Here is a 17,515-nt window from a genome sequence, read left to right on the forward strand (position 1 = left end):
TTGTATACTTTTTATATCCACTGAATAATAAATACAAAATGCTTACTGTGAATGAGTTGTGTTAAGACCACAAAATGATGTGTTATTTAAAGTACTATATATCTATCTCTCTCTCTCTATATATATATAGAGAGAGAGAGATAGATAGAAAGATAGATAGATAGATAGATAGATAGATAGATAGATAGATAGATAGATAGATAGATAGATAGATAGATAGATAGATAGATAGATAGATAGATAGATAGATAGATAGATAGATAGATAGATAGATAGATAGATAGATAGATAGATTGCATTTCAAATTTTAATTTGTTGACAACCCTATCCAAACCAAATTGGCCCAATGTGCAAAAGTAAACCTAGATTGTTCGAATTCAGCCACTTTGAAGATTTGTCAAGCATGAATCTCCTGTCATCTTATGTTTACACTTACCTGATGTTAAAATCTGAAACATTTTGGTATTTAAGATCATCAAAAGCAAACCCAGAAAAATCTGTAAGGGTGCAAAACGTTTTTCCACAGGAGCAGAGTTTAATAGAGAAATATAAAGGAAGCCATAATATACGTCATGAAAAGCTATCTATTGAATAATCCATGTTTAAGTGATAACAAGGGCAAAACAATCACATGTCAAGGTCAAAATAGTGTTAATTAAAAAAAACATTTTGTATCTAAAGGTTGCTTGTTTTCTACTGATGTTATCTTTCAATGTTATTTAAAATTTATTGAAAAGAATATACGTTGCTGAAATAAGCCAGAAAAAAACTGTAAAATAGCTTCAAAGGATCTAAATCTGTTGTCTTTTTAATAGATCTCTGTACAATGAACCACTGACACCATCATCTAACCCTAACCTGAGTCCTCGGGGGTCTCCGCTTAGAGAGGGCCCGTTGGAGAGGTCTGTGGTCCCCTCCCCGTCTGACTGGAGTGAGTTCATCAACGCCTCCAACAGCAAAGTGGAGCGAGACCTGGCCCAGCTTACTCTGTCAGATCCAGAGCAGAGAGAGCTGTACGAGGCTGCCCGATTGGTCCAAACTGCCTTCCGCAAGTACAAGGTACAGACCCGGTGTTCAGGCCCTGAAAGCTGTCAATGCTGTAGCCCAGACTCATAGTGCTACAGGCTAAGGATTGGTGTAACTGGATGGATCTGTTTTTGGATTTTAGGGATGAAGGATTCCCTTTAATCTGGCTATGGATTGAAGTTCAGCATATGTATGGCTTATTACCTACTTTGTCTTGTGTTGTACTGTTTCTAACCATGGTTTCAACTGATTAATTTCAGTCTCTATATTTGTCTAATTCTCTGTATGTCAACTTATAACTGTATTATAATATCGAGAGAAAACACAAACATGTCCCTGTGGTTCCAGCATGGATAAGGTGGCTTGAGCTGAGCATGGCCTTGCTTAGGGGAGCTGCACTGACCCCATATCCCTGCATTATTTAGACACCATTTATTAAGCAAATGAGCTCCCACTTTGTCTTTGTCTTTTCCCTCGTTGCCCAGTCCCATTCCTGAACCTCCTACTCACCCCTGAGAAGCTTTCAATAAGTTTTATTATCACGAACTGTTCACTGTCGTTCACAGTTGTCTTTAGCCCATCTGCCAGCTGATTCTGAGGTGGCTCCCTGTTGGGCAGCAGCTCACTTCCTCCACTGTTTGACAGGTGGTCTGTCCACAAAGTGTGCTCTTTATCTGAGGCGGATTCATGTGCTAGCCATGACAAACACCTCAGCAACATACACATATCCTTTGTGGCAGCGAGGGGCTCCTATTGTAACTTCTTATCTGTCCCGCTCTACTTCCCAACAGGGGCGGCCTCTCCGGGAGCAACAGGAAGTAGCGGCTGCTGTTATACAACGTTGCTACAAGAAATACAAACAGGTAGGCGACGGATCCCGCAAAAAAAAGTGTTTCCGTTTCTGCACATACGTACAGAGCAACATTCGAAATGTGTCTTCTTTCCCGTTTGCAAGCTAACATGGATAGCCCTAAAGGTAATTTTCAGGCCGCGTTCTCGCTCAGCACCAACCCGCCGCACTCCTTCCGTCGGGCAGTACATGACACGGGGATGTTTTCTTGTCTCCAGTATGCACTTTATAAGAAGATGACGCAGGCCGCCATCCTTATCCAGAGTAAATTTCGCAGCTACCACGAACAGAAGAAGTTCCAGCAGAGCAGGAGGGCGGCTGTGCTCATTCAGCAATACTACCGCAGCTACAAGGAGTTCGGCAAGCTAAAGCCCCATCACCGTGGGGCTGCTGCTGCCCTGGTGCAGCACAAGCTGAGGTAAACACCGGCGTACAGGGGGAATTAGGGCAAGCCTAATTGGATATATTCATCCTGCTATGGGCTGCAGGATGCGGGAGGAACCACTTCATCTTGCTACATAATGATAAAGTGACAGTTAAATTACAAGCCGCGTCTGCCAGACTGAAAAATGCTGGACGTCTTGAGTCATTTATCAAAAAAAAAAAAAAAAAAAAAAAATCATTAGCAAAAATAAGTTTGAGAGATGATGTGTTCTCTTTCGGCTTATTAAATACATAGTGATTTGGAATAAAGCCTGTAATTTATTTTCTGCTTAATGGCAAAGGTAACTCCGGTGTTTCCGCTGTGTTACAGAGGGAGTCTGCTCACCAAGAGGCAGGATCAGGCTGCCAGGAAGATTATGAGGTTCTTACGACGCTGCCGTCACAGGTAGGTCCAGACACTGACCCAAGCTGACGCTCTGAACAAAGTGCCTTTCAAAAGTATTCACCCCCCCCCCCCCTTAAAACCTTTTGTATTTTTGTTAAACTGCAAGCATAAACTTTGATGAGATTTATTGGGATTTCATGTGAAACACCAACACCAAGTATTAAAGCGTGTGTGGTAGGCATTTTTATTCCTGCCTGTTTGCTCTGATACAAATAAATTTGATTTAATCACCTAAGAGGCTTGTATAAAATGCATCGTGAAGACCTAGGAACACTGTTCGGTTTGGTAAAATTGTGAACATACCAAGAAATGGTCGTCCACCTAAACTGACAGGCCAGGAAAAAAAAAAGAACATTTGTTTCAGAGAACCAGCCCAGAGGGGCATGGTAACTCTGGAGGAGCTGGATAGATCCAGAGCTCAGGAGGGAGAATCTGTCAACAAGAAAACTATATTTCATGTAATCCACAAACCTTGCTTTTATGGTAGAGTGGCAAGAAAAAATGTATTGTTTCAGGAAAACCATGAGAAGTCCAGTTAATAGTTTGCTTCTGATTATTTCATACCAAAAGGAAACTAAATGGCCTTCATGCAAAACTTTACGTGAGATGAAGAGCATCTGGCTTCACCCTTAATGAAACGGTCCCAGCATTAAAAAAACAACAATGGCAGCATCGTACTGTAGGAATTTTTTTCTTTTTCATCTGGGCCAAAGAAGCTGCTCAGAGTTGATATGTGTATATGGATGGCTCTAAATACAGTCCAGGAAGAAACCGTGTTGGAAGCAGCAGAAGACTTGAGACTGTGGCCGAGCATCACTTTCCAGAGCTGCAATCAAATAGTTTGAGTCATTTACGTGTTAAAGAGGCTCAGTCAAGGTCCGGACATAAATCCAGCTTGAGACAGGGCTTAAAACCGTATCCTCCCAGATGTTTTCCATCCAATCTGGCTGAATTTCAACTGCTACTTTGTGTTATTGTATCACTTCAAGTCCCAATAAACACAGTGAGGTTTTGTGGTTTTAAGGTGACAAACTGCAAAAAGTTTGAACGGATGTCAGTTCTTTTGCAAGGCAGTCCAAATAAACGTCTTCTGTTCTGCTGGGTCGTGGCATAAATGTGTTGTTTCCATTTAAGTAATCGACAAGCCACGGTCCGATTAACTGTATACAACAGCAGCAAGTACACCCGTGTCCAATAACACTTAACTTTCAATCATCTCGGTGATATTGCACACTGGTGTTCTTTCTTCCATTTTATGCTACTCTAACCAGATAGTTTGACCCATCACTGTTTTTCTTTGGCTCAGTGTGTTAGACTTTCTTTTTTTTTCCTCTTGAAAACGAATCGTTCGTTAGAGATATCCCCAACCCCTAAGCTCCACCTTCCGCCCCCAGCTCTCCTCGCCTCTCCTTCACAGTGCTTACTGTGTGCTAATAGCTGTCTGGTATTGTTTTGCTGTTTATGCCAAGCCCCTTGATGGACCATAGACTGTTCAAGCGGGTGAGTGCAGCCTCAGCAACTCAGTTCGTGACTCCCTTCCTCTATCTCTCTCTCTCTCTCTCTCGCTCGCTCTCTCCTGTTTACCTGTTTATTCTGTAACACTTTCTTTTCCTAAACTTCTCTTGTTTCACTCTCACTCTTTTTTAATAAAACTCTTATCTCCTTCTGAAGTTTTATCCTCGGCAGTCTATCCCTTTTATGCTCTCTCAAGTTCTCTTCTCTCACTCCCGGTCCTTCTCATTTTCCATCACTTTTGCTTGATGCCTGCTTGCATGAGGGCTGCCGACCGGAGCCACAGGTGGACTGAGACGCTCAGATTTAGTTCAGAGCCTTCCCTGACTAACAAAATGCTTCTGAATGACTTTTGTCACTGCAACACGTACCAGAGGCCTTTATGATTCTCTTTATTTCTGTCTTTCTCTCCTTGAAAATTGCACCTTTTCTACTTTTTTTGTTCTTTTTTTTATTTATTGAGCTTTCTGTGGTTTTGCAAATTGCCAGTTTTACAGTATGGGAAGCTTTTTCTTAACTCTGTTTTTTTTTCCTGCTGCATGTCAAGTGGTGACGACTATGGGTCTTGCTTTTCTACTTTTAGGCATGCTATGAACCTGCTGTTTCTCTGGTCGTTGCCTCTCTGGCTGGCTGGCTGGCTGACTGACTGTATGCTCTGTTTCAAGCCACTCAATAGACTGCGAGGGGAAGCTGCACCCCTTCAGCCTTTGCTTACATATTTCTGTGAAGCAGTTCAGTGGGATTCATCCCAAGTGTCTAATTATAAAACTAGCTGTGTTATAAGGTACTCTTTAATAAGAATACAAGGTTACCTTGCTCTAAGTGCCGTAGGTCTGCCTGCTGAACAGGGTGTTGCGACACCAGACCAATTGTTAGGGTCGGACATCATGTGTTTCAGTGATTTCACACACAGAATCAGTTTCTGTGTGAGCTTATGTCTCTTCAGTATGTTGCAGCGTTTGCCTTTTCTTAAGAAAACTCAAGCAGGATGAACGCCTGTCAAATTATATTGGGGGGATATATTTGCATATGTCATTACAGTGAAGCTGACTGTGTTTTGCTTATATATTCAACTAACTCTGTTCATATCCCTTTAGCTGTGTTTTTTTTTTCTCGTTTTGTCATGTCACAATCTGTACCCTGAGTGTATTTTTGTGGGGATTTTGTCTGATAGACCAACACAAAGCAGAGTGTGACTGTAAAGTTGAAGGAAAAGGATACAGGGTTTTTTTCCAAATCTTTCACACATAAAAACCTAATAACGGTGGCATTCGTTATAATGCAGCCCCCTCTGCTCTGATACAGCTTATTAAAATCCAGTGCAGTCAACTACCCTCAGACGGCACTTAATTCTTAAATAAAGTCCACCTGTGTGTGATTTCATCTAAGTACAAATCCAGCTGTGCTGTGAAGGCACATTAGTGAGCAAAGACCCAGGAACACAAGGAAGAAGCCTGCCAGAGTTGACGGGGAGATGAATAGGAATAAATGTGCTGCAATCCTGGAAGAAAAGCTGTTAGAAGCTGTAAAAGCCTCCAGCCTGAGGCGGAGGTCCCCGCTGTCACCGGGACTGTGGCCCTACACATAGAGCTGGAGCTACAGTGGAAGGGCCAGTCATAGATCTAAATGCAGCTGAGATGCTGTGGTTTGAAAGTTGCTGTTCACAGACACTTTGTGTTTTTTTCTGTCATGTAAAATCCCAACGAAATACATCAGAGTTCAGGATTGTAATTTGAGAAAACTTGCAATGGGGTATAAAATCCTTTAACTTGAGACAGTGAAAAGCAACAATGGTCACATGCTGTTTAGAAATTGATAAAACTGTCTGATGAAGATTGATCAACTGTTTGATAATCAAAGATAGATGATCTAAAGCTTGTTAAGTGTGTTTCCAACTGAAAATTGATTTGTTGTCAATGTCTTGTTTATTTCAGTGTAAACTTTAAGGTTTTGGGGAGGGTCCTCTGGCAAAGAAGTAGCTCCTGATCACCTGGGTTTATGTTGTTTTAGTGTTACTCGACAGTGTTAGGCTTATGTACGCGTGTGCCTTGATAAATTAGTAGCTAATTTCCTCTTAGATTAACTGGTTGCCACCTGTCTCTGTGTTCCAGGGTGAAAGAATTGAAAAGGGCCAAGGAACATGAGACCCCTCAGAAGAGCCCCCTAGCGATGTGACATCTTTCTCCGGACTCCTCTTTTCTTTTTTGTTTGTACCTGAGACATTTTACAAGAGAACAGAACAAGAAAAGAAAAAAGAAAAAAAAAGAAAAAACATCAGTTCAAGCACTGCTGTTATTACTACTAGTAGAGCAGTGTAACAGGTTCAACTACGATTACATTGCACACAGCTAATGTTTTTTTTTCAACATGTGTATTCTTTCCACTGACTTGGTGACCTCTGCAGGATTATAAATTAAAAAGAACTGGGGCGACGGGTGCAGAACATTGGCTTCATGGCATCTTTTGCACTTTTCCATGGACTGCTTTTTTTCCTGTTTTCTTTTTAGCTACGAAGACGTTTTGGACGGCGATGAGAGACGACGGACGACAGGTGGGATGAAAGTTGGGGCTGTTGCAGAAAATCTCAAAGGACAAGGAGACCATGCGGAAACACTCTAGGCTCTTATTGTGCTTCATGTTTTTTTATGGCCACACATCACTCAAAGAGAGATTTTTTTAACATACTAATAACCCACATACCCACCTTTAACCCTCTGCTTGTGATTTAACAGTATCCACTTTAGCTTAGCATCCTTTCCAGTCCTGCTTTGCTCTACCCCCACCAATCTGCCCACCTGGGTGGAGCTACAAATGAATGTAGTGGGGTGTAAACATTCATGCTGAAGATGATTGGGGATAAAACATTTTCTTTTAAAAAGATACTATGCTTTATTGTATATATACAGTCCCTTTATTACTTGAATTTGTTTCATATCGTCCAATGTATTCCTTCCTTCATGTCCAATGTATTGGTGAGCTGTATCTTCAGGCTATATGTTGTTAACTCCTACCAAGAAAAAAAAAATGCATGACTTCTAGACAAACAAAGTCTTTGTGTGATTATGGTCTAGTTCCTCGGTCTTTTCTTTTCGGATTTTCATTTTTCTTTCCACATTGCCCTTCATAGGAGCCTTTATTATTTCTGTAATTAAGCTAATCTCTGCGTTTTCCCGGTTGCTTTGTTTTTTCGTCTCGGTTGTTGAGTTGGTTGCCTCTCTCATCGAGGGGATCAAAACGTTCATATTTTGTGTTGTAACCCTTAAAGTCATGGAGGTTAGTGATGTTCTTTACCGGTAAACTCCAGAACCTCTGCAGGCTTTTTGAGGGGAAGATCACATACATTGCCTTGACGTCTTAGAGATTCTTTGTGGGGTCCCTAAGCTTGTCCCAAAATAGGGGTTTGACAAATCCATATTTTTTGACAATTGAGTGATTTTCTGTATATAAAACGAAGGCTGCAAGTATGTAGGGGGGAAAATGAACATGTTCCCTTACAGGGATTGTATTTTAGAAATATATTATTTTATTCATTAAAAATGGGTCGAAAACAGGTACAAGACAAAAACAGAATATTTGTATAGTTTTGTTTGAATGCTGAAGAAGTATGGTTCTATTGTTTGTACATACTGTAAATATCTGGGATCAAGATGAGCTAAGTGCATGAAAATTATGAACAGAGTTAAAAGGGGGGGAAAAAACTAAAGCAGTAGTGGCTATGCTCTGTAAAATTAAAAATATTTCACTATTAGAGTATTTTACTTTATTTTGATTGTTCCGGAGACAAACATTTTGCTAAAGCATGATATTATTGCATATGAAAAGGTTAAAAAAATAACGTATTTAGTGTTAGGAGAGGTCTTTAAAAATTATCTTAAATCCACTATATTTACTTTCATTTTTTTTCTCTCATTATCTGTTTAGTTTGGGCTCCCAAGAAACTTTTGCCAATGGTGCCAAGGTATACGATTGCTATGAAGCTTAAGAGTTTATTTGAGTTCATGTTTTGCAGGACAGATAATCATACAGTGAAATACACACTAAGGAATGAAAACCATAATATCACGACTGGCTGAGGATTGAAGAAAACCGAACTTGCAAAGGGACTCATATTCAAACAGAGGGCCTTTTAGTGTAAGTTATTCATGTTTCCACCATCCATATATGTGGAGTTCATCTCCTATTATACCATATCTGATATGTGCTTGATTTTTGTTGCCATTGAAAATGGAATGTGATGCTTACTGAGGTATCTTATCTGAACTTAAAGATTGTAGATGGAAGCCTTTCCCATTTGGATCCTAACAAAGTAATCCAAGCTCCTGTTTTCTATCACTGAAACAGATGGACTTCATTGCCTCAGCTGTGCAATCTGATGCGCCAAGCTTTAATTTACCATTCGTAGACGAATATATGTAAAATGATGGTAAGATGAACTGGGAATTACGTATTGCAAACATTTGTTTATTAAGAAATCTTTCCAGTCGTGGTTGCCAAAAGTGGATCTTGTAATCTGCGGTGAGGCACTAAACTTTGTGACGTTAAAGGAAAAACAATAATAAGAAATGGGACCATGACAAATAATTTCCAAACTTTTTCTCTTATCAGCATCACACATATTATGCCAAATTCAACTGAAAAACAAAGCAAACAGATAAAAAGTACTTTAAAGTCGCAAGAACTGTGCACACGTTTAAATTAATACTTTGAATGCTGAAATTGAGCTAAAAGACGTTTCAACTTTCGCCATGTCTCACCTTAACTTCGCAATATTTGCCAACTCCACCGTACCTTGACAAAAAGTCTCAAAATAATAAAGATATATCTTGGCCACCGCCTTCTTCAGTTGAACCCACAGATTTAGTCCAGGACTCTGGGCCTTTTAAAAACAATCTGACGAAAAGCAGCCCCGCATCATGATGCTGCCAACCCCCATCTGTAGTGTATTGCAGTGTGCTTTTGGTGATGTACAATGTTGCTTTTGTACCACGCATACCTTCTAGAATCGTCATTAAGACATTTCCCCAGACAGTTTTAAGAGGTTTTGAACCAGGACTAGATGTTCTCTTTGAAAGAAGCCGCTACTGTTTTGCAACCCTACTTGCACAGTTATGCTTAAATTACTCATACCCCTGGCAGATTCAGCCTTAAAGTGGTCTTTTTTTTAAAAAAACTAACATGTTTCTCATGACTAGAAGTAAAGCTGAGGTTTTGAATTAGCCAAGGCAGAGTTCCAAATTGAAACTTATAGAGAATCTGTGGAGGGAGCTAAAGATTCGGGTAATGGCAAGCAGGGCTTCCAACCTCAAAGACTTGACGTTCATCGGGCAAAGATAAATCACCAGAATACCAGCAAAAACATGCAAAAAGCTGGTCAGCAATTATAAACACTGTTTGATTGCTGTAATTTAAAGTTGTCCAGTAACCTGACATGTTTATGATAGAAAGTTGGAGTACCTGCAGAGAACCCAGCCATGCGTGGGGAGAACATGCAAACTACACTCAGACTGATCATAAGCCTAAAAATAGATTTTATACAACCAATCCAAGGCATGAACCCAAGGCTTAATGTTGAAATAAGATCAAAAGGTATTTGAGCAAAGTATTAATTTAAGGCTGTGCCCACTCATGGAACCGGGTAACTAGGTTTTTGTTATTCATTGTAACAGATTTGTTTGTTTTTCAGTTGAATTTTTTTGGCTCATATTAAAGGAATGTAACACAAATGATTTAGCGTAGTCTAATTTTTCACATCACACAAACCTGGCATTTAAACAATTTTATGATCCGCTATGTAAAAGAAAAATGGAGTTGAAAAACCGGGGGGGCAGCTGAACGTGGCTCTGTTTCTCTGAAAGCACACCTGCAACGTGAACTGTCAAAGGTGCTAATGTGATTTTAGGACAGCACTGGAAGATCTCACACATGTCCATGAAAAGTCAATAAGCTAAAATGACTGTAATATATTGTGTGTAAATTCTAGCAGTAGTGTTTCTTATGAAACACTGGACAATATCAAAACCACCTAGGATGCTTAGAAACAATTAGGAGTCTTTTAGGTGCCTATTGGCTGCTGTCGAATTCTTATAAAAAATACTTCTGCCAGAAAGTGTACTCTATCCAAACATGTGAAAAATTCAGCCAAGTGCCACTGAAAACTTGATTTTCATTTATTTATTTATTTATTTATTTTTAAGATTATTAGAATAGATTTCTCTGATTTGATGTTCTGGATTGACTGGTTGTTGTCTTGTTGTTTTCCAAGTCACCTGACGTGTAAACCTTATTTGCAGTGTTAATGTAGAAAGTGCCTATTCATGTCCTCATAACACCGGTTAGCAGAACGCATTCAGGGCACCTGGTCTCGAGGGCGTATGCCACATGATCGCCACCATTTGTACCATTGCACTCGCTCCCCTTGCACGTAAGAAGCAGAGCACTCCAGCTTGTCCGCGTTATGACTTCACTTTTGTTCTTCTGCCTCTTCCATTTTTCTACTGGAACTTTTTTTTTCTCTTTAGATACGCCGCGACCGGGGTTTGCTGCCTTGCGCTCATCCTCTAGGTTGTGGTTTGAATGCATAGCCAATGCAATGTTTTGGGGAAAAAAGTGAGACAAGGATTTCTAATGCTTGCATGGTAAACTAGTAAACTGGGTGACAGAGCTCTAACTATAGCATGCTTATTTCCTTTGGACTGGAAGTCAGATAGACTTGCTCTAAGATACAATGTTTGCGAAACAGTGAGCAGCTGGTTTGGTGTAACACACAAGGGGAACTGTGATCGTAGGGAAGGAGGGGGGGGGGCCCAACCCTGCAAATTAAGCCAATGATCAGTAATCGGTAGCTGCTGATGTTTTCATGGCAGAGCATGAGGACAGAGTTATGTTTCGCAACAGGTTTCTTCGATGTTTCATTTGCTTTTTGTTGTTCATTTAGACTCAGTCAGTGTACCACCAAATTCACTTATGGGACAGATGGAAACATAAGCATTTAGCGTTGTTTAACCTCCCTTTTGTATTTTACTCAGGGTGCCAAAATGGGGAGGAGGAAACAGAGCAGGACATGTGTTTCACATCAGAGGAAGCTGAAACTGAAAATACAAATGGTTAGAAAAACAATAAGGAACGGATTGGTTTCATTATAAAATCCCTAAAGTGAATTTAGAAATTTCCTCTCAGCAATCCTGAACTGGTGGAACCCTGAAATAGAGTCCGCTCACATGTAGCTCTTTGAGATGAATGATTTTTCTTTTATGAAAACCTGCTTTAATTTATATAAGTGACAAAATGTAGAGGGTACTTAAGATTAAGTGTAGTTCTGTGAAAACTGCAACTACAGATCTTGTTTTTACTGCCATTTCTGAGTGGGATGATAGGCACACTTGGTTAGCACACAGGATTTATCAGTTTTAAGACGTTCTGCAAATTGACCTGAGAATCTGCCTTTCCTCCTCTTCCTTTTTCCGACGCACCCGAACCGCAGAAAGGTAGGCACATCAGGGCAACAGAACAGAAACCCGTTTTGCAGTATGATCCACGTGTTGACACGGAGCAATAAAGAAACTATTTTGTGGAGCCCTTACAGGCCTAGCAAAGTTTAAAATGACTGGACACGTGTAGTCGACTTACTCTTTATGCAAATGCCAGTATTGCAAGACAAGCATTCAGTAGTTTATTGACAGCAATTATATGGCACCCTTTACAGAATTGCACGTTTTCATCAATTCCAAACTGAAGAGAAGAAAAAAAGGCCCTGCTTTGATAGAAAGTCACGGGTCCTCGACACTTTGCATGTGAACTAGTGTTAGATCTCTTTTCCTCTCCTCTATAGCTGTCTTTCTCTCTGTCTTTCCCTGTTATGTGACCCTAGTTTTCTCCGCTCCCCACCCTTAAAAAAATGTTCATCTCCTCTCGGTTCTCCCAATGTGTTATGCTTTCCTCCTTTTTCTTCCCTTTTCTTGTTTGTAAGTTTTATTTTTGTAATTGTGCATGTACAAGCGTCACTGACTCAATGGATATGTTTAAAAAAAAAAGAGATTTCTGCTGCTGAAGCCATGCAAAACATTTTGAATTGCCCTTAAAATATGGAAGATGTTTTCTGAATGCTTTATATTCTTTCTGCTGTAAAATAATAAAAAAAGGTAAAAACTAAGAAAACTTGAGAACCAACTTTCCTATGTCTTTTTGCTTCGTCCTTTCCTTCCATCATCATTCTCCTAAAATGTATCACCAGTCAGTCTTATAGTTGAAAACAATAAGAGAAGTCATTTATTTATAATACATTTTTATTTTTATTCTTTATAACATTTGATCTTTACATCTAAAATTCTTTTCAATACATACAAAGATTTTAACATACACCTGACCACTGAATTTTAAACAGTTTTTTGAAGTAAATGCTATAGAAAATAAACCAAAAGTCCCCTATCGGCTAATGGAAAGTGAATGTGTGAGCCTAGGAGTCGTGTAATTTATGCATGCATGGTGTTTCCAGCTGGTTTTATCTGCCCTTTAACTGTTTGTCAGGAATATGTTTTCTTTCAGAATAAACACGGCATATAGTGTAAGGCAAAAATGCCAGTTATTGGTCGGGTTTTAGACACAGTACTTCCAGAAACACTCAGAATTGTCGTTTCTCTTCCTGAACTGCTTGCGGATGCCCAGCAATCGGCTGTAAGGCTTCAGGAGACTTTGCTTCTCTAATAAGACCTGAAAGAAAGGATATAATAGTTATATATCATTATATATTAATGCAGCACAGTCTTCAGTAACAATTACAGTGCAGTGCCATGTAAGTATTCGTAACGCTTGAACTTTCCCACACTTTGTTGCTTTACTAATTAACGTTTCAATGAATTTTACTGAGATTACATGTGATAGACCAACATAAAGTCGTGCATAATTGCAAGGTGCGCGGAAAAGGGCCCATGCTTTCCGAATGTTCTTTACAAATAAAAACCTGAAAATGTGTAGCTTGCCTTTTTTGTACTCATGAGCCACCTAATTTGTTAAGCTTAGTAGAAATTTGTATTTGTTGGGAATTATTAGTGGATAAAAAGCATCAAGGAGACGAAGGAACACACCAGCGTGGTCAAGGATGAAGTTGAGGAGACGCTTGAAGCAGAGTTAGGTTTTAAAAACAATATCTAAAGCTTTGAACATCTCATAGAGCACCGTTCAATCAAAACTAACGCTGCTCCTCCCCCCCAACGACACCAGCCCTATGATGAGAGACTGTGGCAGCAGCATCATATAGTGGGAATTCTTTTCTTCAGCATCAAAGAATAGTCCCGTGTTTGGGCGGCTCAGCCAAAGTCCTGACACTACCTCTCTCTTCTTCCCCATTTGTGCAATACTGGTAGACTCAACCCTAAACCAAATGTGGATCTACAAAGTACTGACTTGAAGGAAGAATACAAATGCACCCCACACTTTTAGTTTATTCAGTTTGTATGCTGTATACTTGGTGGTTTCATAATATTTTTTTTTTCTAAGCACCATGCATCTTTTTTTTTTTTTACTTCATAATAATGCCCTTTGTGTGGGTCTTTTGTTAAAAAAAAAAAAAAAAAGAAGAAAAGAAAAGAAATCATGTAAAATGCAATTTAATTAGTGATTTTTTTAAGTGAAATAATGAGTTATGGTTAGAATTACTTTCACATTGTCCATTGTTGGCATAAATGTTTGAAATCACACACCTCTCTGTTGACTCCTCTTGGTAGCAGACTGGTTGTCCTGACACCTGAGGGATACGAGCAGAAACAATTTAAAACAATTCAGTATATCTATTGCCTAGCCTTTTGCCTTTGCCATGTTTCCTTGCATGCCGTGCTTTAAGCATATGAAAGCTGTAGAAAAAAGGTTCAAATGTGTTGCGTGTTCTTTCAAGTCCATGTAGTTCTCTAAAGTGTGCTATTGTTTTTTTTTTACCATCTCTGTTAAGTTCCCCAGATATAAAAGTGGAATATCTGAGACCAGCACCATCCTGAGGAGCAAACATTTGCTCGGGAAGAGACTCGTCACCCAGCGTGCCGATAACTCGATCCTCCGCTGAGGCTGAGGAGAAAAAAGAAATCTGACTAGTTTGAATAAAAACAAACACACAACAAACAAGAAGCTCAAATACTGAACATTGTCTAATCATAGACAGTTGTAGTCACTACTAACTAACAAAGATTTAACTGCATTAATAGAAACACCTCATTTCTCCCCCTGCTAGCTGAACTTCCATATGAAATTTGGCACACGAGAAAAACACTGTTGAGTATTGCAGCACTCAGGTAATTATTTCATGGCCCCAGGTTAAGACTGCATTGTCATTAATCTTTAAAAAATAATTAAATTGTATGACTGAAAACTCTAATTACACATCTTAATTGATGGATTATTTCTCATAAGAGCTATAATGGAGATATTATCTGTTCTCACCTGGTCCTGGATAGGGGATCTCAGCAGATTCTGTGATGGGGTGCGCCAGCAGGGGGCCAGAGGCCACAAGCACAAAGGCCCAGGAGAAGAGTTGGCTGCACTTCATCTCTGTCGGATGCTGCTGTGGGAAGAAGTTCTGGTTTGCACAGAGGTCCCCTGGTGAAGACTTCTAAATGCTCCGTGGCCCCAGCTTAGTTTTATATACTTCCAGCTGGAGTCTACTCCTGAGTGGCGTGGCACACACACGCGCACGCTTTTGTTTTTGCCGCAACCCTATCAGCGAGATGCCGAGTCACATCCGCTCTCGCAGGTATAAATCAACAGGGAAGCACAGGTGAATTATAGACTTAATAAAAAAGACACCGCACTGTCCCGTGTGCCACGCCACTGGTCATTTTTCACAAGCTCTTTGGCTTGATTAACCAATTTTACAGAGTTTGTAAATGTTAATAAATCTAGCGTGTAGATTGTTGTATCAACAGCGTCCCTGGGGAGCAGGTGGCATGCAAACGGTGCAGACGAGTCGCCTCCGTCTTTATGTTACCGCTTTGTTGCATTCTTAGGCCATCCGACTCCTCCTCGTCTAATCCTTTTTTGCACACGAAGCAGAGCGAGATCCTAATAAACCAGAGTAATTACATCATGAGAAGTTCAGCGCAGGCTTAAATGTTCACAACCCTCCTTCCTCTTTTCTATGAGCTGTCTGACATTTTCAATCAATTCGAGGCAGCAGGAGATTTTCCACAGGTCACTAATTCAGACTGATTGATGCACAATATTTAGAAGCTTGGTAAGGCTGCGTGATGTTAGGTCTTTGCTTCCCCCTCTTCTTAGTCATGCAATAAACCAAACCTTTATGACCGCGTCCAGTCTGGTTGGACGGCGACATACAAACTCTATTACTGGTCAGAAGGCTGAAAGACAGCTATTTAAAAAGTTACATGTTCTGCCTGTGCAGGCAATTTCCATATTTATTAGAGGCATGACTCAATCATTCAAATGATAATCCGGGCAGATGAGGAGGCAAAGGTTGATTTTATACTTGGGAAATTACACACCAGCTATGCTGTAATTAGTGTTCACTGGCAACATTTCAGCTCCCATAGCAAAAATCTCAGTTGGAACAATCTACTGTTCATCAACAATCTAGATGTTGTTAAATCGCGAATATTAAACAGCATGGATATAATGTGCAGTAGTTCTTTTGCAAAACTGAAAACAAAAGTTTGTCTCTTTTTCTAAACTTTAAAAAATACATGTCTTTAGTTTATCTTAAATCCACAAATCTATGTTAGACTTTATGTTACGTCTGAGATTTACTTGTAAGGTGCTCAAACTTGATTGATTTTAATATTGTCGTGTTTAAACTTTACATAAAGCTGAATGCTCTACAAAACAGTTAACAGTAGTAAATGTGAGAGAAGCCAAACACAAATCGATAAAGATGGTACTAAGAATTTAGCCTTGTGGGACACCACAGTACCCACCATGTGAAAGACTTCAAAAATACTAACCCATACAATTAATTATCTGTTTTTGCCCTTTGAGTTAATTGTTGTCTCTGTTAATGCACTCTATTACCCCCCACACCCAATCATCTTAGTGCTCCACATGAAGATAGTAGGACAGTAGGATTTTTTTAACATCAGTCTATTTAAAATTGTTCTGTGTGTCTAGTTGGATGACAATCTTTCTCATGAAGTTAAATTAGTTATGCAACAAAAATGCAGTTAAAAGTCTTCGGCTGATCCAAAAGCTCTGCAGCAACAGTTCTGATGGAAATTAAAAAGAGAGATCATATTTATCCTATCCTACCTTCATTTGTTCCCTGTTAAATCTAAAAAAAAACTATTTAAAATTATCTTTCTCACATATAAAGCCCTTAATAATCAAGCTCCATCATATATCAGAGCTCTGATTACCCCGTATGTTCCTAACAGAGCACTTCGCTCTCAGACTGCATGTCTGCTGGTGGTTCCTAAAGTCTCTAAAAGTAGAATGGGAGGCAGATCCTTTAGCTATCAGGCTCCTCTCCTGTGGAACCAACTCCCAGATTTAGTCTGTGAGGCAGACACCCTGTCATGGCTGAAATGTCAGGACATGACTTGTTGATAATTACTGTAGAACATTTTTAATTTACAACACAGTTGTTTGGCAAGAACTGTTTCAATGGTTTTTGTAGTATCAAGGATTTAAAATTTGCCAGAAACAAATCTGTTATTTAAAAATGAGCAGTCACTATACACTCCATGTACCGAAGATGCGGAAAAACACTTAGGACATCAAAATCATCCCATTTTTATTTTAACTGGGGGTTATTACATATACTCCAACAACAAAAAATTGCTTAAAGTTACAATGCTGTGTGTGTGTTTTTTTTCTCACAAGAAATTCTCTGCTGTGTCCTTACAACAGCTTGCAAAAACTTAAACAGCTGTTGTAGTATTTTTATTTAATCCCATATCAGCTGAAGTTTAGCTGTGGATACCGATGGGATTTTAAAAGGATCAGTCAGAACTAGTTGATGAAATAAAGTTGCTAACTTTATTTAAACATTCTCTTTTAAAGGGAAGATTCTGCACAGATTACCACAAGTTAAATTTAATGATTAAGGAACGCGTGATCGTGATTACTTTTATTAGTGTTGCAGTGGAATGGGATCTAATTTCTGTCGGGATATTAATATTATGAGGAATACTAGGATGCTGTTGTGAGACTTTTAAAGCATAATGCGCAGGTTAAATCACTACTTTGGCCATCTGTTTGAACACCATATCAAGCTTCTGGAGAACTTCAACAAAATCCAAGCAAGACTATCAAACGTTTACTTTAATTGTTGATGTGGCTCGCGGACACCATACGCTTCCACTGGG

General features: G+C 39.5%; 2 protein-coding genes and 1 long non-coding RNA gene across 11 annotated transcripts in view; 2 read left to right on the top strand and 1 right to left on the bottom strand.

Annotated features, from left to right (window-relative positions):
* Positions 1 to 12,376, top strand: part of camta1a (calmodulin binding transcription activator 1a) — a 451,533-nt gene extending 439,157 nt beyond the window's left edge. For 5 of the 9 annotated variants that reach the window (XM_021323073.2, XM_036140485.1, XM_036140490.1 and 2 more), the window contains 7 exons: positions 816 to 1,059; positions 1,818 to 1,889; positions 1,982 to 2,002; positions 2,095 to 2,294; positions 2,631 to 2,705; positions 4,175 to 4,205; positions 6,329 to 12,376. In XM_021323073.2, the coding sequence (XP_021178748.2) occupies positions 816 to 1,059; positions 1,818 to 1,889; positions 1,982 to 2,002; positions 2,095 to 2,294; positions 2,631 to 2,705; positions 4,175 to 4,205; positions 6,329 to 6,361 (676 nt within the window). In that variant the 3' untranslated portion in view covers positions 6,362 to 12,376. Of the gene's footprint in view, positions 1 to 815; positions 1,060 to 1,168; positions 1,730 to 1,817; positions 1,890 to 1,981; positions 2,003 to 2,094; positions 2,295 to 2,630; positions 2,706 to 4,174; positions 4,229 to 6,328 lie in introns of those variants that run through there. The other 4 variants (XM_036140504.1, XM_036140475.1, XM_036140494.1 and 1 more) reach the window with 4 other exon arrangements.
* Positions 2,712 to 3,704, top strand: LOC118563970. Its single transcript, XR_004931551.1, has 2 exons — positions 2,712 to 3,550; positions 3,582 to 3,704. It is a non-coding gene; the product is annotated as an uncharacterized LOC118563970 (long non-coding RNA).
* Positions 12,377 to 12,674: 298 nt separating the features above from the next.
* Positions 12,675 to 14,820, bottom strand: LOC105935204 (urotensin-2). Its single transcript, XM_012875489.3, has 4 exons — positions 14,643 to 14,820; positions 14,145 to 14,270; positions 13,913 to 13,956; positions 12,675 to 12,923 (listed from the first exon to the last, which is right to left on the bottom strand). The coding sequence occupies exons 1-4, from the start codon at positions 14,746 to 14,748 to the stop codon at positions 12,810 to 12,812; spliced, it is 390 nt and encodes a 129-aa protein (XP_012730943.1). The 5' UTR covers positions 14,749 to 14,820; the 3' UTR covers positions 12,675 to 12,809.
* Between the last annotated feature and the right edge of the window lie 2,695 nt (positions 14,821 to 17,515).

The sequence above is a fragment of the Fundulus heteroclitus genome, chromosome 1, assembly GCF_011125445.2.
Source record: "Fundulus heteroclitus isolate FHET01 chromosome 1, MU-UCD_Fhet_4.1, whole genome shotgun sequence".
In the NCBI taxonomy this organism is placed as follows: Eukaryota; Metazoa; Chordata; class Actinopteri; order Cyprinodontiformes; family Fundulidae; genus Fundulus; species Fundulus heteroclitus.